Source organism: Acomys minous (genome assembly GCF_964271855.1).
Source record: "Acomys minous genome assembly, chromosome: 9".
NCBI classification, from domain to species: domain Eukaryota; kingdom Metazoa; phylum Chordata; class Mammalia; order Rodentia; family Muridae; genus Acomys; species Acomys minous.
Window position 1 is genome coordinate 113,220,055 of NC_140490.1, and position 25,154 is coordinate 113,245,208.

Genomic DNA, 25,154 nt, shown 5'->3' on the forward strand with positions numbered 1-25,154 from the left:
TTTACATCTGCACACTAGCCCAAGGGGCATGTCCCATGGAAGTCTTCACTTACCAGGAAATTGGGACAGAGGGGAGGACATCCTAATGGGATTCTACATGAGAGAAGCATGGGAGAATAGCAAAGTAGAAGGATCCAGAGGGTCCTAGAAACCTACAAGTAGAACATTATGATAGGCAGATTTGGGCCCAGGGGTCCTGCTCAAACTAAGGCACCAGCCAAGGACAACACAGGCGGTAAACCTTAAACCCCTACCCAGATCTAGCCAATGAACAGAACATTCTCCACAGTTGAGTGGAGAGTGGGGTATGACTTTCTCATGTACTCTGGTGCCTCACCTTTGACCATGTCCCCTGGAGGGGGAGGCCTGGTGGCACTCAGAGGAAGGACAGCAAGTGACCAAGAAGAGACTTGATACCCTATGAGCATATACAGGGGGAGGATATTCCCCTCAGGAACAGTCATAGGGGAGGGGAATAAGGGGAAAAGAGGAGGGAGGGAAGAATGGGAGGATACAAGGGATGGGATAACCATTGAGATGTAACAAGAATAAATTAATAAAAAATTTAAAAAAAGATTTTACACAGCATCAAATTAAAAAGCTTATAAAGTAATCTATTCTGAACTCCCTCTCTCAAGACTTGTCCTAAAATTAAAACGTGTGTGTGTGTGTGTGTGTGTGTGTGTGTGTGTGTGTGTGTGTGTGTGTGTGTAAAAACAGAGAGCTAGGGGACTGCGGACCTTATAGTTGAGGAAGAGTCATTTTAAAAAATATATATTTTATTAATTTATTCATATTACATCTAAATTGTTTTCCCATCCCTTGTATCCTCCCATTCTTCCCTCCCTCCCATTTTCCCCTTATTCCCCTCCCCTATGACTGTGCCTGAGGGGGATTACCTCCCCCTGTATATGCTCATAGGGTATCAAGTCTCTGCTTGGTAGCCTGCTATCCTTCCTCTGAGTGCCACCAGGTCTCCCCATTCAGGGGACGTGGTCAAATATGGGTTACCAGAGTTCGGGTGAGAGAAGCATGGGAGAATGGGGAAATAGAAGGATCTAGAGGGTCCTAGAAACCTACAAGAATAACATTATGACGGGCAGATCTGGGCCCAGGCGTCCTGTTCATACTATGGCACCAGCCAAGGACAATACATGCAGTAAACTTCGAACCCCTACCCAGATCTAGCCAATAGGACAGGACATTCTTCACAGTTGAGTGGAGAGTGGGGTCTGACTTTCACATGAATTCTGGAAGAGTCACTTTTGAGGGGGAAAAAAGCACATTAAGAATGGCAAAGTCACAGTAGATAGAACACTTCATCTTACATATGTGAAGTTGACCATCCACAAACTAGATCCCTGCTAAAATGAGTGAATAGGGCAAGCCCACCCAAATATTGCACATATTTGAAGCCAACTATTTTGATACTTTGGTTTGTAAATTTCTTTCACTGTAACAAGACTCACATTAGACTTGAGTAACCAGGGGTCAGGAGTAGTGAAAGGCAAACTGCTCGCCACTCAGCTTTTCAGGCTTGGTGCCATCAATATTTTGAAATTTCTATGACTCATCTTTAACATTAAGTTGGCTGCCAGCTTTGCTTTCCTCTGATACATTATCCTTCCTGTTAAAACAAGTTTTCTTGTTTACATGGATCATCTCTCTGGGTTCCTCTGACAGTTTATTCATGGACTGTAAGTGTGAGCCATGCCACCATGCTCGGGGTCAGCCATCACCTGATCAAATCCATTTCCACTCCCATTGTTAGAGCTTTCCCCCCTCCCTTTTTTTTTCTTTAACCTGTTTTGGTGGTCCTTCTTCCCCTTTTCTTCCTCACTTCCTTGCTCCCCACATACACTTTTCTTTTTGTTTAAAGTCTGCTATTATAATATATAGGTTTATTCCCGGGAGAAAGGACAGCAAAAATAATTACTGTTGTGTCAGCTGCTTCTTTTTATATTGTTCCTTTTACCAGTTCAGTTGGGCTGTTTTTCCCATTATTTTTAATTTATGCTTTTCATATTTAGTAGTAGTATTTATTACCTTTGTATTCAATACTCTGGCAGAAGTTGATGTTGGGTCTTTCCTTGAGTGCTATCCATTTATTGTTGGAGATTGTATGTATAGGTCACAACTCACTATTTATATAGGGACTGGAGATCTTAGTTACACATGCGTGCCAGAAACAACTGTAGCGACAGTTATCTCCTTAGTCTTTTCACTTATAGCAATTTTATTCTGTATCCAATATTAAAAAGGGGTCCTAATTCAATTGTGTTAGGAGAAATAATTAACTATAGGGAAAAATCTTTAAGTAAATGATTACATATTTGGGCTACAAACAAAATTTCTAATAAAATGTATTTACCAATTTTGTTCCTACTTCGTAAGACTATTGAGGGACAAAGAGTCAGGTGTGGCAAAGCACTTTAGATGCACACTTAACTTTCAGTAGAAGAGGAGACTGGAGACAACTACAGAATGGTGTGATCCATTTCATTTACTTCACTGTGGGCTGTCATTCTTTCTCATTTTTTCATCTCTTCTCCCTGAAGACGGAAGGCGTATGTCTATGTATCTACTTCACCTTACCAGGCCTGCCTGCCTCCATTATGGATGGAGGTATTTCAACAGCGCCTACTGCAATTTCCTAACACACTTGCTGTTGTTTAAATTTGCTCCACATGACTGAGAATAATCCTCCTGGGTAAGCACACAAAGTTAGTATGCATAGTGATTTGCTGATACCCCTTCTCTTCCCCCAACCTCTCCTCTCTCCTCTCCCTTCTTTGTAGTCACTTGTTCTCAGCCCTCCCCCTTCCACTGTGTAACTCATGGGCCTATAAGCTCCCCAGCCCATGCTTCTGCTAAAGCCTTTATTTCATCAATGAAATGCTTTTTTAGGTTACCTCATTTAATGCTTCCCAGTTCCATCCATTTCCCTGCCAGTTTTTCTCACTAAAAATTTGTGTAACACATAAAATTTCTGTCCAAAAAAGAAATAGCTCAAATTCTATTCCATAGCATTTACCTGTTGATCTAATGACTTCATTTCCTCCCTACTGTGAAAGAGGAGCAATAATGGTGCGGGCATTTCCATGAAGTCTCTGAAACTCAGGCAGGCATTACACTCATTATGTAGCTCAGGATGGATGATATCAAAGCGCTCTTCCAGCTGCTCCTTCCCAGAACTACAGGTGTAATACACTATGCCTGAAGTCACTTTTGCTTTTCAAAGAGATACTTCCATTTCTAAATATCAGCACAGTAAATGTATCTCTTCTTTATCAATGTACAAAGGGTCTTTATCCCTATTTCTATATTGATCATTTTAAAAGTCAGCAATAAATTGAAGGAAACGTATATTTGTTGAAACTCCCATGATTTTCCTCTAATTCTATGTTAATTTGTGTGCTAGTTTGAGATTACTTAGTTTTGGTAGTTTTCAGTGGTGACTTGCAAACATTTCCACTTTAAATATATTTAGGATATATGGTTTGGTGACAGTTTGCTCTACCTATAAGATTCTGTTGAATATTTTTACAGTAAAAGTGGGAGGGAAATTTTTATACATGTATATTCATTTATCTAGGAGTTCCTGAACTCCTGCCTCCATTTTATTTTGAGACAGGGTCTCATATAATCTAGAGTGACTGACAGCAAAGCTTCTCCCTGAAGAGCTGGGCTGCAGACAAACTACCATACCTAGCTTAAGTCACTTTTGACAAGTTGTATTTAAAACATTTATTTTCATTCTCAAATCCACCACCATAAAGTTAAGAATCATGCTTTTTCTTCTTTTTTAACTACAAGGTTTTAGAAACTTAATCAGTTCATTATTAAATTATTTCAACAGTAAGTCTTGGCTTAAGAGTCACAGTATTTGTATTTTGGGTTTGTTTCTGTCACATAATGACTTCAGGGCTTCATAATGTCAGGAAGACACATGCCATTTTCATTTCTAAAATCAATTAAACAATTTTTTTAGCATTTTTGTTTGTTTGTTTGTTTTTGGCTGGAGAGTCAGCTGTGGGTGCTGGGAACCAAACTCTCGTATTTTTGGCTGTGAGCCTAGCCTTAACGCCTGAGCCATCTCTCCAGCCCTAGCACAGATACTTTCAGTGAGGCTCAACTAGAACTAGAAATCTTTTTAAAATTGGGACAACAAACTAAACTCCAAGGCCTTTCAGTTTTATGTGCAATATTTCTTCGAATAAGGGTATCGCATTACCATTTTCCTTTGAAGTACTACGAAAACAGTTGTGAAATACTAATGACATACCTTTTCCAACAGTCAACTTCTAAAGAAGTCTATGATAACCAGAGAGATAAAACTTTAACATGACTTTTTAGCATTTATGTGAAAAAAACATTCACCTTGTTTTTAGGTACATTGATACAAGCTCTTCATTTGCTAAGACATCTTTATACAAAATAAATATTGACAATTCATGTTCAGAGGACAGTTAACGCCTGTACAGCAAGTTTTTCCTGAATCCTTAGTACTTTCTTTTTGGATCAAATAATTTGTAAAATGACTAAATCTAGCACATATAGTTATAAACTATTTGAGGTCTTTCCTAACCATAAAGGTATAGTTAAATAACTATAGGTTCTACTTGGGTCTTTATCTTATTTTACATATTAGACTCTTTTATATTAGGCTTAAGGCCTAACTATATTAAAAAATAATTGTTTGCATCAGGTAATTTAAATACTAATTTATATTAGAGTCTGATATAGATTTCACTCAAGTAATAGAAATTTAAGGACAATTTTGTTTGAATTTTCATGATTTCTTAGTAATCTTGTCTGATGACCTTTAGTAGAGGCCCCTTTCCCTGCTCCCCTTTTCCCTTAAAAATATTTATTAACAAATAGGACTGTAGGTCTTCTGTGGCCAAAGGCCATGGCAATTCATTCTAACTCATGATCATGGAAGAGAACCTCAACACCATATTTTATCTCTGAAGGCTATTTGAAGTATCCTACTAAGAGTTTACTATTCTTGTCCCATTTCCATGACTACTTTTTACTCATTTCTAACTTGGAACTATTGGGTAGATTAGAAAGCAAGGTAAAACATCAAAAGCAAATAAAAGCCCTAAAGAGTGGGGCAAAATATAGGACAGTATTATTGTAGGAAGGAAGGATTTTCTGCTGTCTCATTATTCATCAGAGTAGTTTGATGATGTATATATTAAAACAAATTCTATTCCAGTTAAGCTATCACAACACCCTGTTATTAGGCCTAGACTGTATTTATTTTACTTCTTACCTCATATAGAAAAGGGAAGATTTTTTTTTCCCCTTTCACTGGATACTGTATATACCTAAATTTGAAAAATTATATTGAGAAACAAAAGCCAGACAGAGTTTCTCTATGGGTTCTGATACACCTCCTATTCAGTACCAACATTCAAGAATGGTTAAACATTTATTTTGCTATGCCAATGCCTGGGGAATTTGCCATTAAAAAATTAGTCAGAACTTTTTTTTTTTTAATTTTATTATTACTGTTTAGCAATGGGAAAATGCAATTTATTTACACCAGCAGCCATATGGGCAGGGGGAACACAGAGTTAATTAGCTATTTGTACAGGATGGATTACTTATTAAAAAATAAGAATCTCCAAAACAAAGTACAGTGGTGAGCTTCACACTACCCTCCCCCAATGATCCCAGCATGCGATTATGCCAGGCAATGGCCCCTACACATGCTGTGGTGGGAACTAATTTATGGAAGAAAAAACCACAAACCACAGAAAATTTAAAGAACCCCTTCCCCCATACATACACACACATACACACACACAGACACACATTCAGATCAGAAAATTTAAAGAACCCCTTCCCCTATACATACACACACACACACACACACACACACACACACACACACTCAGATCAGAAAATTTAAAGAACCCCTTCTCTCTCTCTCTCTCTCTCTCTCTCACACACACACACACACACACACACACACACACACACAGATACATAATAGGATTACAGGTGGTCAATACAATTAAAGAGGAAGGATAGAATTCTGTTGTTACAGGAAAGGTTGGGGACGGAGTTCCTAACCACTGTCAACTATATGGTGGAGAGCATTAGCTCCCCAGAAAGTAGCTTGTTCCCTCAGGGCAATAATAGCTGGACTGAGCCCATCTTCTATCTACAGAGTGGGGAGCTATGGCCCTAATGGAAATGACAGAAAACAAAAGCAACAAAAAAGGGAAGTAATGTGAGCAAGCCATTACTCCAAACTACCACGCAAATCTCTATGTTCCAACCAGAAAAGGCCAGGAAAAAAAATGTTAAGTCACATTTGAGCTCCCATGTGAAGGCAAGAGTGAATGGGCCACGGCCTTCCTCCCTTTCCTCATGTTTTCCAAGGACTTTAACAGGCAGGAGTCTCAGAATGCTTTTTCCAGAATTCACTCTAGGTTTTTAAAGAACTCATGTAGCAAGGAATCTTTTAAAAGTATTTTTAGCTCATGCCAAGGTTTGGTTCTTTTTAAGGTCTCCAAATTCTTGGCCCGAGGATCCATCAAACTGTAACTAGGCCCCAACCCTGAGCTGTGAAACTCTGAGAAGGCAATAACAGATATCAAGGCCCAATCACTGTGGTCTCCTTAACTCTTGACTAATCCAAGTTAGTGCATAAATGCTCAACTAACTCCTGGGAAAAGGGAGGTACGTATATGATAGAGTTAGAAAAATAGAGCAGAACCAACCCTATCCTTGCGTATATCAGCATTCACAGTTCTGGAGTAAGTCCTAAGAGGCAGTGTCCAAGAGCAATGGGAGAAAGAACTCAATGGAACACTACAAAGCACGGGGGACATATATTAGCAAGGCAGTCTTATATGAGAAACACATGACACTGCCTTATAAATTAAAAAATTAAGTTATTTCCCCATTCCAATCCAAACAGAGGGAGCCATGACAAGATTCTCCTCCAAGTCTTTCATAAAAACAGGTAAAACAAAAGCAACAACCAACTTAGAAACAGAGAACAACAACAAAACAAACGGGAAAATGCTTAGGCTTCAGAGGCAGGACCACTGGATGATGAACTGAAACTGGTCAAAAACAAAAACCAGAATGTCAAAGCAGCACCTGGGACCATGAGCTGCACCAGACAGGCAGTGGAGCAGTGGAAGGGAGCATGGCCAAGCCAGACGGATGAGGCTGGACCCTGTACTGGGGCACAGAATGAGGTAAGAAAACATTTCAAATAAAGCAGCACCTTTCTAATCTGCTCACCTCAGGACTCCCACCCTCCTACCCTCCCTCAGTTAGGGACTAAAACACAGGACTGTTTTGATATGCCACTCACTTCCCATCCACTTCTAACCAAGCCTCCCATTGGAGGTCTTTTTCCCAACTCCCAACAACAAAAAGACAGCCCCTGCTGTCAAGAAGGTCGGGGGACCAGGTGACATAACGTACTGCCACTTGTTGAGGGCAGACAAGGTGGGGACAGTCTTATTCATCACAGCAGAGGTCTGACTGCCCACTTTAAGGAAGAAGGGATTCTCCAACTATGCCAGCCCTGTGCAGGGCTCTTAGCAGTAAACTCATTCACATGACTGAGAGCAGGTGGAAAGAGTTCCCTCCTCGTTGGCCATGACGTCTTCTGTAGTTCAGTGGTAACCCTGGATGACGGTGACCTGTAGTAACACCAAGTCAGACCCATGGGCTAGTTACATCACCAGCAACTCAAAAACAGGAAAGGACTGTCCCACCAAACCTATGTCCACAGTATATAATTCAACACATGGACCTTCCAGATGGAGATGGTATGCAGTCATGGAGGTATACTTCATCCTCAGAGCATCAAAACAAAATCTTCAGCCGTTGGTAAACCACCTTGTCCTTTGCCACTAGGTGGAATGGAAAGGCAGGGCTTTTGATGAGCCAAAGGCAAAGCCTTGTCCCCACATCAGTTCAAATCACTGAAAATGTTGGACCTTTGGAAAAAACAGGTGACTCTGAACTTCTCGTAGACAAGGTCACAGGGCTTCCTACCAAATTCAAACGAGAACTGATTACCTACAGTATCTGAGTCTCATACCTGACTTCTATTTGTAGCAAAGAGGCCCAACTGGGAGGCTTAGAAATCAGAGCAGTCCACTGAAGCTGACTGTGGTCTGACCATCAACAGCATCCAAACTGTGCAGGAAAGCCCTTTGACATCAGGCAAATGCAAAGTCTGAGGAAACAAAGGAATTTTCTATGCTGGACACACAGCAGCTCACACGTGTACTGAGGGCAGTCCAGATGTATTTATAGAGCTCAAAATACAGCACGATGCCTGTGGACTTTCTCTGTCCAAGATTTCAAAGCCAGATGGCACTTGGTACCCTTTCAAATGGATCCGAATTCCTAAATTCTCCCCTTTGGGTTTTGTTTGTTTGTTTGTTTGTTTGTTTTGCTTTTAAATGCTAGGATCTTTAGGGGGGGGAAGGGGCTTTTGTTTGCTTTTTTTTCTTTTTCCTTCCCCCCCCCCTTCAACTCAGCTTACTCCTCCAAGTCACGGGACCAGTCTGTATTATTGTCCTGGTCGCCCTCCCTCATGTCGTGCCTACTACTGGAATTCTGGAGGTGAGCGCTGCAGCTCGGGCTGGGGCCCGGGGTCAGAGTCTCCAGGAAGGGGGCAACGCGGGTGGCGGCAGGCTCCTTTGTCTTCCACTGGCGGGATGCCAAAATCCTTCACGCTGCCAGTGTCTGCGAACTCCAGGTAGAAGTAGCCACACTTGACTGCCCGGTGCACCTCAAAGCAGAAGCCCAGGCAGGAATCCTCTATCAGGTCTACATAGATCTCCTGGGCGATGGCCTCCAGCTTGCTAGTATCCAGGTTGGCCAACGAAATCTCCTCCATCTTAGCCGGTAAAGCGACCGTGAGGAGGGCGCTGGCTGTACTCACGGCAGAGGCTCGTCTGGCTCGGCGGGCCGCGCTAGGCCTTGCAGGCCTCTCCGGGCCAAGTCTTCCCGGTCGGCGAACGGCTGCGTCCGCGGCGACAGCAAACGGCTGCTCCGGAGCTCCCGACGCTCGCTCGGCTCTGACGACACCCACGTTCGGGATCCTAGGCTGCACCCCGAGCCTGACTCACCGCTCAACCGTCTCCGCCGCCTCACCCTGCCGTTCTGGCCTCTTCCTCTCGCTGACGGTCTGGGCCCGCCCCCCCACTTCCGCCCCGTGGCGCGCCTGCGCACTGGCTCCGCGCGCGGGGCTGAGCGGCGGCTATGGCGCAGGTCGCTGCTTGGGACCGTTGCGGGGGTCTAGGAGAGCCAGTGGAGAGGGCCAAGTCGTGCCTGACGCTCTCACGGTTCATAAAATGATATCAACGATGCTATGTTATTTTGTTTAGAGATTTAAAGTCCGCTAATGAATCCACCTACGTTTAATTGATTTACCTCCGTGAAAGGAGAAATAACAATTACTTGCTCCGTTGTGGAATCAATTGAATAATGATTTTCAGGCATATTTGTCCACATACGACTGGTAATTTGACTTATAGGATTGATTTGCAATTATTTACAGTGTTGCCGCAGTTGTCATTTAAATCCACTAGATGGTGCAAGGAAACAAATTACCCTATAGTTTATCTCTGATTCTTTCTTTGAATGGAAAAAACCAGAATCTTGACGCTAACGGCATAATTCAAATATATTGATCAAATAAACCTAAGGCATTTATCTCACTTATAAGACCATTAAGTCAGCGTGACTATAAAGAAATGATTATATACGTCTCTAAAAGCGCTTGAAGATAAAATGATGTTGCGTTGCTTGGAGGCAGGGAGAAGGGGAGGAAGATGTTCCTGCTTTCATTGTGAGAACCAGAAGTGGCCCAACCTAATCACCTGTTGCCAAATAACAACTTTTATTTGGCTAAAGCAAGTCCTTATTCTGTGGTTAAGGTCAGCAATAAAACACCACTATTAGCCGGGTGGTGCTGGTGCAGGCCTTTAATCCCAGCTCTTGGAAGGCCAGAGGCAGGAGGATCTCAGTGAGTTCAAGGCCAGCCTGGTCTACAGAGAGAGTTACAGGACAGCTAGAACTGTCTTGAAAAACTGAAAAAACAAAAAACAAAAACTAAAACAAAAAATCCCCAACAACAGCAACAAAAACAACAACAAAACAACAACAACACTGCTAACAACAGTGGATCAGAAGATGTCAGCTACTCCTAAACAGATTAGCTGTGGTTTCCAACATAAGAAACACACTATGATTTCCTCCCTCTCTCTTTTTTGTTTTGTTACTTGCTCCTTTTTATGCAACTGCTTTACTTTTGTAATTTATCAAAAAAGAACTGTGGCTAAAGGAAAATTTAGGCTCATGTGTAACTTTTTTATTCAAGGTTTCCAGATTAGAGAAAAATATGTAACCGTCAGAACTTTCTTAGTTTCAACATTAATTAATATCCATGTTTTCCGAGTGCAGAGTTACCTTACACTGGTTGGTTCGTGAGTGGAAATTATTTTTAAAGGATTTTATTTTCTAATTATCTATTTAATCATTTTAGAAATCATAAATTGGAGGACACGGATCACTTAGCTTATGCTACCTAATTTTTGTTTACCCAAAGGTCTTAAAAAATGTAAGACAGAACTTTAAAAAAAAAACAAATTGCAGTCTTGTGTAATCTATATGTTCTAGATTCAAAAAATTAACATATTTGCTGCAATGTAGAATCTCCTAATAACTGTAGAGTGAACCGTACAATGTGTGAGAGCACATGTTGCTGAATCAGGCCGCCTCCCACAGCAAATGCCTATGTAATTCTTATATTTGAATTTGTTCCCATAAAATTTCAGTAATAGACTTTATCACGCAGTTTTGTAGTGAGACGCACGGCAATAAATATAGGAATTTTCACACAGTGCCTGGCATGATATGCAGTGCTGCAAAATCCAATATGACTTTAAGCACGTTTGCTCGAATATTTCCTCTTATTTCTTCTTCAAACTTAGTCTAAGCACTACTTCCCAGATGTATGTGTGGATCACAGAGGCAGTCGGGAAATTTAGACTTTTTTTTTCCCCTTGCAGGTCTCGGTGTGGGTTTGAATAACTACCCTCATTTCTAGCATACTTTGACATACGCTTGTGTTGATGCATTAGCCAAACAAAAGCTGTTACTAACAGACCACTGCCCTTTGTTATCATGGATGCATAATGTGTTGTGGCCAGGTCATTAAAAGAGTCTTCGTTCACTTAATTTTAACAAAAAGTATGAGATTGCTTATCTGAAACTTATGCTACGAGAGTTGGAAACTGTCTTCCATTTAGCTAATAAATTCAATATGGTTCAATAAAATTATTTCAAATTATATATGCTTTTATGTTCATTTAAACACGTAATAAGATTATAACCATTTTGAACATTCAGTTTTTATTCCATTTACCCTTACTAAGTAAACACGATTGTATTGGAAATTTCTAATTGCAATTTTGCCTTACCTCCTATTTGTATCACTTGCTAAATTTAATTTGTGTTGAGTATACTGGATATTTTATTTTAAACCAACATCAGGTAAATAAGTGAAAATAATTTATTAGTTATCTTAAAGGAGTGTTGAATCACTATATTTATCAATATTTAATTCATTTTCTAAGTACAAGTCAAATAATATGGAGTGCTTCTTCATAAATATCCTTAAAACAGATGCACCAAAATATGTAGTGCGCCAAAGGAATACACTAACTTTTCAACCGTATTTTATTCTTTCTCCCATTAAAGAATGAGTGCAATGGGAGGAACTGCTCATTTAAAGAGAAAAACATTTGATTTCTTATGTAAAGATGTTTTTTTTTTAAAGCAGGCATAACCATTTATTTTTATACTTACCTGGCAGGGGCAGTATCATGATTAAGCAGGCATTTTTATATTGGGGACTAACCATTGTACTTGGGGTGTGTTGACACCTTTGGCTTCTCTGAATGTGAGGAGCCAACGGTATAATTAGTGGTGGTAGGAACTGTGCTCTTGGTCCCCTCTATAAAACAAATGAGAAAGCACATATGTTTTGAGTATGTCCTTTTTGTGTTCAGAGAATGTAGAGAAAGGTGAGGCAGCAAACGCGTCCAGATGGACCTGGAAGTCAAGTGATCCGACTGCAGTCATGTTTCTATAGTAAATCTCCAGGGAACACACTTGCAGATACAGGTATCTGTTTTGAAAATATTTTTATGTAGACTGTGACACTTCTTCAGGATTTCGTGTCAGTCTTAAATAGAAATCAAATAATTCTTGATGACCTTTCTTAATGTGGAAAAGTATACATGGAAGTACAGAAAAGTTTATGTATCCTGCTTGGATATAAGGATTGGCTCCAAGAACATAATATAGAAATTTACAAATTTTCTAGAAACATCTAGAAGTTGCTTATGTTTTGAAAATATGACTGTGGTAACTGTGAATGGAAACCTTTTAAAATGCATCTTACAAGTTTGAAATGTATAGATTCATCGACATAGTAAAAATAGCTTCTGTACATTAGCCTTTTACTCAGATCAATACATTGACAATTATAGCACTTTTGATCAATTTGTTTTCCCCTAACATTTCTTTTTCAGAAGCAAGTCTGAATTACTATGTTTTACACAATCTGACAGTAAGTCACAAACAGGTCTTACTCATTCCTAAGTCTTTCATTGCTCATGTACTTTATAAACAATGTATTCTTTTACACTGTCAAAATACAACCATCACACTTTAAAAACATCAGGTGTAGACCAGTATTGTTGTGTAATGTATGAAACATTTGAATGTTGCCCCATTGTCCTGCATCTTTTATGCAGTTACTTTTGTATGCAGCACAGGATCCTGTTTTCCTATAGCACGTCTATTCAGATGTTTGGAACAATTGGATCACACAGAAATTCTGAAGATAACGTGTAAATTCAAGGTGAATTAAGTTCAGTTTTAATCTAATACGGTGTTATGGGCTGAAGGCAAAATATATCTCATAGCCTCATGTTTTCAAAGACTAGACCCCCAGTTACTTGAGGGCCTTTTGGAAAGGTTGTGGAACCTTAAAGACGTGGCTCTTTACTGATGGAAGCATGTCATTATTGATGGAACTTAAGGCTTTCTAGTCAGCCCCCGCTTTCTGCTCCCTTGCAGCATCCTAACTATGAATGCAATGGAACAAGTAGGCTCTCTGTTCCTGTGTCCCAGAACTGTAAACTTCCATTAACCTTTCCTTCCTTCAGTTACTTTTCTCAGGGTTTTTATTACAATAGGAAATATAATCAATACATATGGGCAAGATGAAATGCTTTAACGATTTTATTTGTTTCATTGAATACTAAAGTAAAATTATTTTAGTAGGCACAGCAAAGTTGCCTGAAAATGAAGATGTTGTGAACGAAGCTATCTGGTCAGAGGCTTTACAAAGCTAACAACCAGGTTTCTCTTTAGCCAATAAACTCTCCTGTAATGTCTATGAGGTCAATTTCTAAGTGACAGTATATTGATTCCCTTTCCTTTCCCAATAAGCCATGTCCTTTAATAGATCTTGATCTTGCTAACTGTTGTTTTACCAAATACATGTGTTTGGAAACATAACCCTAGAGATTTGTGGAGAGTTTCAACATGACAGCAAAACTATTGTTCAGGCCAGTCTAGGTTAGTAAAATATTTCTATTAATTGATAGGACTCCTCAGAGTCAACAAAATGGCATGGGATATTTGAACCGAAGACTCTATAATAAAGACTCATGGTATAAGTTTTATACTCATCCAACCTCATAGAAAACAGAGAGAACAAAAATAATACTTTCATTTTGGATAAGGAAACTAAAGTCAAAGATGTTGAGAAAATTGTTCATCCTCTGAATGGCAAAATCAATACCCACTGCTAAGTCTTCTAACTCATAGCATGATTCCTTTACAGGTACAGAATAGTTTTTCTCAACATCTGTTTTCTTAGCTGCAGAAAGTTTAGTGATGGGTAAATGTATTTAAAAAACAAAAAAGAGTCATCATTAATTTATAGTATATTAATCATACTATTAATGTAGAATGTACTGATGAATGAAAGCTACATTAATTATATGGACTCTATACAATGTTATATTCATTTTGTTATTCTAGAAAAATTACAATATTTGAAATAAGCAATTCAAAAATTCAAATTACAAACAATTCAATCCAAAGGAGATTGACACATTTAATTGAGAAATGCATCAAATACTCATTTAAAATGTCTTGCTGTCTTCTTTTTCTTTTCTCTTCTCTTTCTTTCTTTCTTTCTTTCTTTCTTTCTTTCTTTCTTTCTTTCTTTTTTTCTGGATGCAGATTCTTGCTCCATAATCCACACTGTCTTCAATTTTCTGATCCTCCAGCCTCCTAGTCTTAAGTATTAGGATTGAGTGATGCACCACGAACCATACCCAACTTAAATAGGGCATCATTTTAAAACTTTACGGCTAACTTGGCTTTTATCGTTTGATATAAAACCAAACTTATTTCTATGTCCCTTTCTACAGTGCTTTGTCTTTATATTAGAAGGACAGTTTGATGTAATTAATAGAACATACATTGTTCTAATTTGACTAATGCTCATTAGGTTTGTTTTTGTTTGTCTTCTCCCATGAAGAGCTATTTTCTTAAGACAAGCTGCTAAACTGGTGGGTGGGATGCTTTTATATCTTGTATTCCACAGAGAGACATCTGGCACATGCCACCAAGCAAGAGATTGATTTTCTTGAAAAAGGAATGGTAAATGTAAAATTAAGAGAAAATTAGGGTCCTAGCATTAGACTAGCTCCGAACTGGTCATGAGTTAATTCCTAATATTTTCCAAGTGAATTATTCTGATTTCTCTCTTTGAATTAAATCTCACAGCATTTTATTTACTCTTCCCCTGTAACTGTGCTGAATCTGTTCTTTGTTTTTCAATTCTAAGAGAAGTTTCAGAATTTTGATGTGTGTTTATTCAGAAGGATCATTAATTTCTTCTTTCCAACCTCTCTTTTTATATTTCCTCAACCACCTTTTTTATCTTGCCTCAATTTTATCAGGCCTTGATATTTGTTGCCATCTACCATCTCTACTAATTTATTAAGCATTCCATACTGCTACTAAAATTGTGTTTTAGTAAGCTATGATGAAACATCTCATAGCCATTGGATATATGTCTCTTACTTTTTAATTGTACAGCTCTTATTTTCAGAGCTTTCGGCTTTTATTTTATACATACATACACACCAGGTGTGTATACCAACATTTTCATTAAGCATGGTGCTTTGTGTACAGAAGATTCTCAATTAAAAAAAAGTAAACCACTATTTCAGAAAGTTTTAGGTTTCCAGTATATATTTTAGTAGCCCCTCTCTTGATAAAATTGATACTTCTGGCAGTTTTTGTGCCCCCCTGGGGAGTATTCCAAAGAACAAAAAGAAATGTCATTTGAAAAGAATATTTACCAAATACATATAAAGTTTCTCAGAAAAACAGAATTAAACCAGACATATGGATGATAGTAAATACTTAAATAATACATTAATAGCATTAATAATTGGAATATTTAATGTAAAAAATTGCCAAGAAACTGTAGAACTTGTACTGTTCGTATATGTTTTGCTTCAGTAGAAAATTAGAGCTATCATAAATTAGGATTTCTGTCTCTTAAACATAAAGTGTTATATGCTCTGTAAGAAAGCGTTGGCTTATGCCATTCTTAAAGTGGAATGACAAAGCAGATGTTAAAGGATTATTAACCTCAGTTTGCTTGCTCTGTTGCCTAGAATACTGTACTATCTTTGAAAAAAATATCTGAAAGAAACTTGGAGACATCACTTCTACAGTTTTTTATTGGCTTTCAATTAACATAATTGCGATTTTATAATTTTTCCTTTTATTTTGTAATGGAATACCAAAAAGAATATTTTTAGAATTATCAGTGATTCAAAAGAACAATTCAAAGGCATAGTAACATAAATGATAATGTTGAAGTGAATTACACAAGTAAAATCTCATCAAGGAATTTTCAGAAGATAATATCCACATAAATTTTCCCAAGCTGTAAGTGGATAATATATCCCCAAGGACAATAGGGACATCACGATTTCATTGATTGACTAAATGAGAACTTATGAGACAATGTTTTATAGCACCGGATGTCTTGTCACCACTTTGGTAAAGGGAAATGTAACAATATGTATTTAATTTATAATGTTTGTGTTTCAAATTGACTTGTTAGAAGAATGATTTTGGTAGTTAAACTCACTTTCAAGTTTCTAATGTGGGACTACTTTCTCATATTTGTTCCTACTTCTGTAAATCAACCATTGGAAGAAATTATTAAATATAAAACTCCATTAGACCCAGATGGAAATGATATTGATGATTTCCTTGATATATTTATGTACTAAGTATTAATGAGAAACAGGAATATACAGGAGACATGCATTTTGGCAATGAAAAATTTATGGTCATATTTTATAGTTTTTTAAAATTACCACATTTCTGTATTTTATTTGGATCACTATGTTTGCTATAGATATTCATCATGAAAATATCCTTTCCCCAAATCTTAACCACTCATGCATGAATTAGCTTTAACACACACACACACACACACACACACACAGACACACACACACAGACACACACACTTGTTCTGTGTCCTTGAAGCAATTCATTAATTCATTGCACTGAGATAGATGCCACTCTGCATTAGGAACTCAAAAGAATAAATTATTACATCTGACATGTAATTTCATTCATCCTTTACTTCTGGCATTTCATTACTTTTGTCATAGAAGCATATTATGGACTCTATATCCATAGACTCTAATGTCAGGGCCTCGATACATTCTACTTTTGTGTTCCTAGGGATTTTTTAAATAGGTCAAACAACTACAACCTCTGGAAATCTATATTAAAGTGATATGTCCCTTATAAGGCTATCCTGAAGTAATATACAGCCTAACCTGCTTAACAGTCTATTAGTTATTAAAAATTGAACAAACATTCTAGTCAGTATTTTAGCATGGATGCTGAGGAAGTCAGGAGGCTCCACCCTAGCTGAGAGCTACTGTTGGCTAAAAGCTGCTGTCAGGACAGAGCCGGTTTTCTTTAGGTGTCTGGTCCCCTTGTAGGTTACTGTGTTCCACTGGCTGCCTCTATACACAGGCACATAATGGCACTGCTAGTTGAAATTACTGGGCTGGAAAGAAGAAACAAACAAATAAACAAATGAGTGCAGGAATTTGGGAGGGAAAATTGAGGAACCCTTTATAAGTTGGAATGAGGGGAAGAGAGATGTGGTCAAAGTGGTCAAAGTACTTTGTGTACTATTGTGAAAAAAGTGAAATACTAGATAAACACTGTTTTAAAAAACGTTGTGGGAAAAACTAGTCTCCAAATGCAGACAATTCTCTCGCTTATGCTTACTAAACATGGGTACTTGTATCTGTGTGCTTCAAATTGTAGATATATTGAAATGAATCTCATCCAAATAGCGTTTAGTGGAGATAAAGAATAAATTCGAGCAATTACACCTAATAGAAACTGGTAAGCACCGCAACAATGCAGTTTCTAGGTTCAGCACAATATGGCCGGTCTACGGTCAGTGGAGGGGGACATTCCTTGAGAACAAGACACTTTAGGGTTTGAGAAACGAGTATGTCTGCTCGAGTGAGAGACGTTTTAAGTGGAAAGGAGAACAAGATTAAAAGTGTAAAGATGTGAAGTAGTACAGCAGCCTTTTATTGTTCAAGTCAGTTAGAGGTAGGGTGGATGATAAGCCCTGGCAAGCTGAGAGGCACTGAAGGTGAGACTGGAAAACGCAAGGCATGTGGCCGGTAGCAGATTCCTTAGATATTTTCTACTGTAGGACCAGGAGGACTCGATGATTAGGACAGAAGGCAATGCTGGACAATGGCAATGAAAGAAAAATATCTTGGCGTGGAAAATCAAATTGTGAAATATGATTAAGGGCAATAAGGTGGTTTCAGAGAGATGAAATAATTTAAATAAAATTGTTTTGTAAGAAACAATAAAGTTTATGGGTTGCAATCTACTTCCATGAATGTATAACCAGCGCCTTTAAATGCACAAAAGATCTTCCATAAAGCATTTTAGCTATTTAGGTAAAATACAGGTTACCTTATCCAATAAAGGTAAAGACAGTAAAATTTAAAGACATTAAAATTCAAGCCAATTCGAGACAGTCATGCATAGTATGCATTTTTAATTGAAACTCGACCTGTCTTCATTTGTGAAGTGAATACAAAGAGTGGATTAATTTCTAAGTTGTAACTATTCTGTGCACAGAGACAGTGACAGACTTCTGTACCCCCAGCGTCCTATATATCTTGGCACTGGCCACCATCTAGATGACATAGGTCTTTTAGTCCTTTCTTGTTGAAAGGATGTAGCCATGAGCTTAAACAAACCCCAGGAACTTTCCCTCATATTCCACATTGCTGGGCAGTACATCCAGTGACACTAGATCTGCCGCAGCTGCTCATGCATTTAAATGAAAGTTAAAGAACTTCCTTTTGGTCTAGTTTTAGTGTTTATCTAATTTATATGCACCACTCTGTTCTAGAAGAGCTTGTTCGAAGTAATTTTCTTAGTTTTATCTGTCATTGGTATTTTTATGCCTTTTATTTCTCGGCCCTTAAAAATGCGACTCAAATAAATGCAGCTTTCTACATAAAAATTGATTATTTGCTAATACTTTCCCACTAAACCATCTCCTTATATGCTACTAAAGCATACCTTATAAATTGGCTTTAAAAAGAGAAATCACACATCTTAATATATTGGCGCATACAGACAGCAATATTCTTATCTGTGTGCTAAAGTTAAATTAGGAAACCAGACAAATGCTTTGTTCAGATGGCTGACAACATCTGTGTACAATATTATCCTCTGGTTATCCTGCGGCCACTATATTACTCTCCTGGAATTTGATTCGGTCTTATTGCAAGGATTACCTCTTGTTGGCTTTAACGGACTCACGTTGCTTCCAACACACCAGCAGGTCTAACGTCTCTCTTAGTTTGGTTTCTTAAGCATTAGCACCCTAGCACCCTCCTACACTGCATTGCGAGAAATAGAGCTATTAGAAGAAAAATTATTATTAGTTTTTCTTACACAGAAAAATCATCAAGTGTGTGAGTATGTGTGTGTGTGTGTGTGTGTGTGTGTAATATGTCCACACATGCCTACATGAAGGGCCGAGATTGACACATGGGGATATATGACTGAATCATTTCCCTTGATTTTTTGTTTTCTTTTTCTTTTTCTTTTTCTTTTGTGTGTGTGTGTGTGTGTGTGTGTGTGTGTGTGTGTGTGTGTGTGTGTGGCAGCGTCTGTCACTAAACCTGCAGCTTTCCATTTCTGCTAGACTGTATGGCCAGCAAGTTACTGGGTCCTCCTGTGCCAGGGTTAAAGACATGTTGCACCAGGTGCCCAGATTTTGCATGGGTTCTGGGGACCACCCTCTGGTCTTCATGGTGGCACAGCAATTACTTTACATACATACAGAACCAGCTCTCAAGCCTTTTAAAAATTCAACACTGAACTATGTCATAAGTAGAAATCAGTAGCTGCTGTATCATGCACAGTTCTTTGAATCAGCCTGACAATCTAAACAAAACAAGATAAATTCCAGTTTTCCTAAGATCATGATTTGCCTTTTTATATTTATGTTTCCAAAACCTTAGTGATATGAACTTAAGAGAGAGATTGCCAATATTCCGTTGGTTAGCCTGGTTGTTCATAGTAATGGTTGTTTACAAAAGTTTTGTTTTTCTTAAATATGTTTATCAGAAAAATACTCTCTGGAATCTAACATTTTACAAATAATCAGACAATACAAACTGAACCGTGAAGGGTGGTGCAGGGTCACATGACTGGAGCGCTCTGTTGTACAGCATGATCACCACGTTCTTTACTCTTAGGCCATTTGTTCACCTTTTAATAACACGATGGTGTAAGAACACAACCTTCTAAAGGTGTCCATTGTCCTTGCTATGTGAAGTGAATGATAGTTTAGTTTTCTTTCTTCTACTAACAGACTGCAGATGCTAAAACAGAAAAGTGGACATTGCAAGACATATTAATTTACTCTCCAAGTCACATAGTTTCCCCTTCAAGGCAAGCAATATACCAGTTACTCTATTCTTACAAGGTATCCTAGAACTTAGGGAGAATTTCCATGCCTCTCATAGTGTAATTTATAGAAAGCAAGGAAATAATGCCATGCCCCCATAGATTATTGAGTCTAAGGAAGTGGTTGATTTAGTGGGTATAATTTAATCTATGCATATTTATTTATTATGCTATATTACTCCATAAAAACTTTGGTAAGTGTTTCACCCTGCATTTAAAGTAGGATTTTATTAGATATAAGCTATCCAAGTAAAGGTTAACAAGTCTTGATTTATTCTATATAAGTTCGAAGTGATTTTAAAAATTCTAACTAAACTTTGCAGAAATTCACAGAATAATTAACAACTATTTTCTTTTCGATATTAAGTATGACAAAATGAAATAGTTTGAGGATTTTGAGCGTAAATCATACACTATGAAGCCAAGTTTTAAATTTTTATGACAGCTCAATAATGTTGTAAGAAGTCATAAATGTGCCAAGATATATTGATGGTTATAAAATTTTTAGAGTGATAAATAAATAGTGACTAGGCTTTATTATTAACTATTCAAACATATCTAGCATTAAAATAATAATAATTATTATCTTTTTGTATGGCTACTCCTTCTCCATCTATCAACAATGAGGACTTGTCTTCTCTCTCTGCTGGACGTAAACACAAGCGTCAACAAAATACACAAGGTGATTCTTTACACCAGAACAAGAGTCACGGCACACTGCCTGCCAAGGTCCAGTGCCCGACAGAAAGCACAGCCAATGTTCTAAGTGCCTCCCCTATTTTCCTGAGGGAGATGGAGCTGTGCTGAAGCAGAGGCAGTGCTGACAGCTGAGGCAGAGCCAGCAAGTGGATGAAATTTTCAGTGCATGTTCCTGAAACAAAGTTCAGGCCCCAAAACTTAAATTTTAAAAATTCAAAGAAAAGGGTCAAATCAAAGGTACACACAGAAACCTTTCTCAACAGTTTAGCATGAAACAAGCCAAGCAACTAAATACCTATCACAGTGTTAGGGTTTTTTTTTCCCCCATGCAACAATTAAGTATCTCTGCCTCAACTCTGCAGAAAACAAAATAAAGCAAATCTACATGGAAGAAGTCGAGATAATTTAGTCAGATGTTTCGTCTTCATAGTGTTGAAGGTGTGACTCAGCGTCACCTTTAATTCAAGAGTGGGAAAGTTCAGGATTTCCTTTTTCTAACTACACAGAGGAAAGCAACAGAAAAGCAATTTGCTCCTTATTCTGTGGGTAACAAGTGAGTACTATTATCACCCTTATTAGCACGTCACTTGTTTCTAACTTTTTGAGCCTGGTCCTGTTGACAGAAATAAAAGGACAACTTTTCATAAATTTTGCATCAGTCAGACAAATTTATCTTACGAATAAATGCATTTTGTATGATATGAGTGTGTGTCTACAGAAGTGTATTCTCTTTCGAGGATCCATACTTTGCACCTTAGCATCAAAAAGGAGGATGGAGAACTCTTACGTTCGTCTCATGTCAGAGACGTTTGATTTTTAGAGATGACATTCAGGATACATGTCCGGTGAAAGGTGATTGCTGTACACAAACTTTTCAAATGTCAGGAAGTATTCCTTGAAAGCTGACGTTTTGAAAATCCCAAAGAGGACAGCATTTCTCATCTATCTGATATAAAGGAAGAGTAGATATATGCCAGCTGAGTTGGAGCTATAAAAATGCAACTGGAAAAGCCAACCTGAAGGAATTTACTTCTATAATACAAAGTTTTCATTATCACGAAGACACAGGGTTAAGGATTTTGTTTACTGAATATTTATTTCAAGGCCCAGTGAAACAAAACTCCTGCTGCCATAGAAGTTGCCTACCCAAGACTAATGCATATCTACCAAGCCAGAATCTTGACACTGACAGACTGTATGCAGCTGTGTACTAAGCAATATGTCTATGTGAGTATTTGTGTGCATGCACAAGCACTTTAAAGACCACAGAGAGTGGCTTTGGAAGTTAAAGAGCAGACATGGGTAGGGAGAACAGTCTCAGCTAGTTCGTTATTACAGTCTATGATTATTTAGACCAAAAGCAAACATTTTATTGAATCATTCATCAGAAAGCTTTTGACTTTGATTTCAAAAACAATGAAACAAACAAAAAACAGTGAGTAGGCACTACCAAACATTCCTGCATCATAATTTAGTAAATTTGTTTGTGAATGTTACTGGTTACATTAATTTTGTGTTAATGTTACTACATTTGAGTAAAATTTGAGATGTTACTACATTTTAAGAATATCATAGAAAACTGACTGTAAAATTTGAGATGTTATCAAAATACGTCCTTAGAAGATCTGTTAATTAATCTCTCTATTAAAAAATTTACTCACTATTGTTAAAATCTTAACAACTTATATTTTGGTGAGTTGAAAATCTGATTTCTTTTTAAATTATGTTCATTCTTATTGTTTCCCCATTTTCCTCATTCTAAACTAAATTATCAGTTAGCATATGCAGACATCCCATCCTTCCTTTCATATGTCTATACTGCTGCAAATATCTTCCTCCTTGTTATTTACATTTTAGTTTTATTTCATTTATGATGACTCTAATTAATCACTCTTTCAACTTTTTATTTTCAAGTAAATGACCACTGTACTGTGTTGTTTTGCTTTAACAGCAATTTCCTCTGGTATTTCAACAGTTTTATTTTCTTTTTAAGTGACTACTTAATTTTTCTTTCAATTGAGCATAGACTGAAGAGATAGCTTTTATTTCCATGAGGATTAGTCTGGCTTTGAACTCACAGAATTCCACCTTCCTCTGCCTCGGAGTGCTGGGATTAAAATCTGGACCACAGTATCCAGCCTCAATTTTTTATTTCCAAAATTAGCAATCCATTTCATTTTCTGTAAGGTTTTTAAATTCTATCATATCTACCCAAGTTTTAAATGTATCTCTAGAGTACAAAAGATCTTCACAAAAATGTTGAGTGCTGATTTCTCCTCTCAGTTACTTCAATATGTACCATGAATGACCAAATAATTTACTAATATCATAATAATTGGCCTGTGGTTCATGAAGAACAATTGAAATATATTATATAGTATATATTTGATAATCTAATTTATTATACTATAATAATCTTATAATAGTTGAAAGCAAGGATCCTCATAGCATCATACAATTTTTGGTATGATAATGGTATTAATCAACAAGATTTCTTTAGGAGTTTTTCAGTGGAGGGCTGGTAGAAAGGGCCACTAAGTTGAGGCTTCCTGAGGATGGTAGGTATTGGGTCCTATTCTTTATGAATCGCATTTACACCCTCGATGCTTATTCATTTCAGATTTCACTGCAATTTGAAACCACAGGGATTTTGTTCATTCTCAAATGATAAAAGGCCAATGTCACATTTTTTTTGTGGTGACTGCCATTAATGTTAAGATAGTATACATTTAGTACATATTATTCATATAATTGAATATTATGGATTTATGTATATTTATATAAAATGTGTGGAGGTGCGGAGTGCTGGTAAAAAGTGTGTTATATATTTTTATAAACCATCCTTATGAAACTTATTACTATATCAAACAAATATATGCCAATAAAATAGACCCATGCACACACACACACATTTTCAACTGGTTAGAACATTAACATCTTAAAAATCATTGAAAGAAACAGTTACAAAATAATTGTCTGAAGATTATATAATACTGATTAAAATCAAGCATTTATTTTTTAAGGCCTTGTGGATTTTCACGCATATAGATTTTTTTTTAGTTCACATCGTTTTCCTGCTGCAGAATGGCTGGTTATATTGTCCCCATACCATACGGCCTTCGTTACTTCCGGCAATTCATCTATTTACCACTCTTTTTCTTGATAGCTTCGTGGTTTTCTCTGTCTTTGGTTTTAAACAATTCATGTTTAGATTTATCTCAGACTCTTGAATCTGCTGCCTTTTCGGAGTGATTTAGCTTACAATTTGGGAATTTTCATACATAATTCTTACACAACCTTATGAACTTTTTGCTCTCTTTTTAACACTTACATCACACTTATCATGGTACAGTGTATGTCTGTACCCCACGGCTTGGCAATAAGAGAGGCTGGGATACTCATGGACTGTTAGTGTCACATCTGGTAGTGGTCCTATTCCATAAAGCACTTTGCCAGCCACGGATGGTGTCACATACCTGAAATCCCAATACTGGGGTCAGGAAGGCAGGGAGATCAGGAGGAACACCTTCAGCTACGTGTCAGAATTCAAATCCAGGCTACATAAAACTCTGCTACAGCAGAAACAAACAAACAAGGTATATGAGTTGATTGAGAATGTTTGACATAAATTTCTCATTCCATTCACTAACTCTATTCCCAGGACTTTGCATTAATATTTTCCCTTTTTCATAGTCGATCCATTCATTTCACTGATTTGAAATATCTGTTTACATGACACCTTTTTGCCTATATTTTAGTTTCTGTATTTCCCTCCATTACTTGTAGGTTTGATTCTGGACTGAATGTCTGTCATTGGGCGTTTCCCACTTTTATCTCATGCTCATCTCTTGACTGAGGAGTCTGAAATTGTATAGTTTGTTCACAAATATTTATTGCACAGACCTGTCATGTTTCCTGAATTTTTACAATAGAGTTTTCAATTCTTATTTGTCCTGCAGAATTTTAATACAAACAATGGGAGGATTTTGCATTAGTGCATTTTATGTGTGGGACCAGATCTGTTTTTCTTCTCAACTTTTTTCTGATTTTTTTTTGAATGCCCATTAATATACTCATTTTGTGTCCTAACAACTTCCATTAAAAAAAACAAAACAAAAAAAAAAACCAAAACTGTTGCTTTGGTGCAGTATAATTCCCAGTGAGGAGCTGACAGGTTGGTGTTGTTTAGCTAAATTACAGATTTATCCTTTGGGCTTATTAGATCTGTTCATATTCCCATATCTTCTAATTATTTGATTATTTTCCTAATCTGATCTTTCCTGTGAGAAATCTCATCAACAAGT

At 37.5% G+C, this 25,154-nt stretch overlaps 1 protein-coding gene across 1 annotated transcript; it reads right to left on the minus strand.

The window, feature by feature from the left end:
- Positions 1 to 8,512: 8,512 nt before the first annotated feature.
- ATXN7L3B (ataxin 7 like 3B) lies at positions 8,513 to 9,203 on the minus strand. The gene has a single exon (XM_084794646.1). It carries the CDS (start codon positions 8,888 to 8,890, stop codon positions 8,597 to 8,599), a length of 294 nt encoding a protein of 97 aa, XP_084650772.1. The 5' UTR covers positions 8,891 to 9,203; the 3' UTR covers positions 8,513 to 8,596.
- Between the last annotated feature and the right edge of the window lie 15,951 nt (positions 9,204 to 25,154).

Coding starts and splice junctions, on each gene's coding strand:
- ATXN7L3B (XM_084794646.1), bottom strand. CDS start 8,890: ATGGAGGAGATTTCGTTGGCCAACCTGGATACTAGCAAGCTGGAGGCC.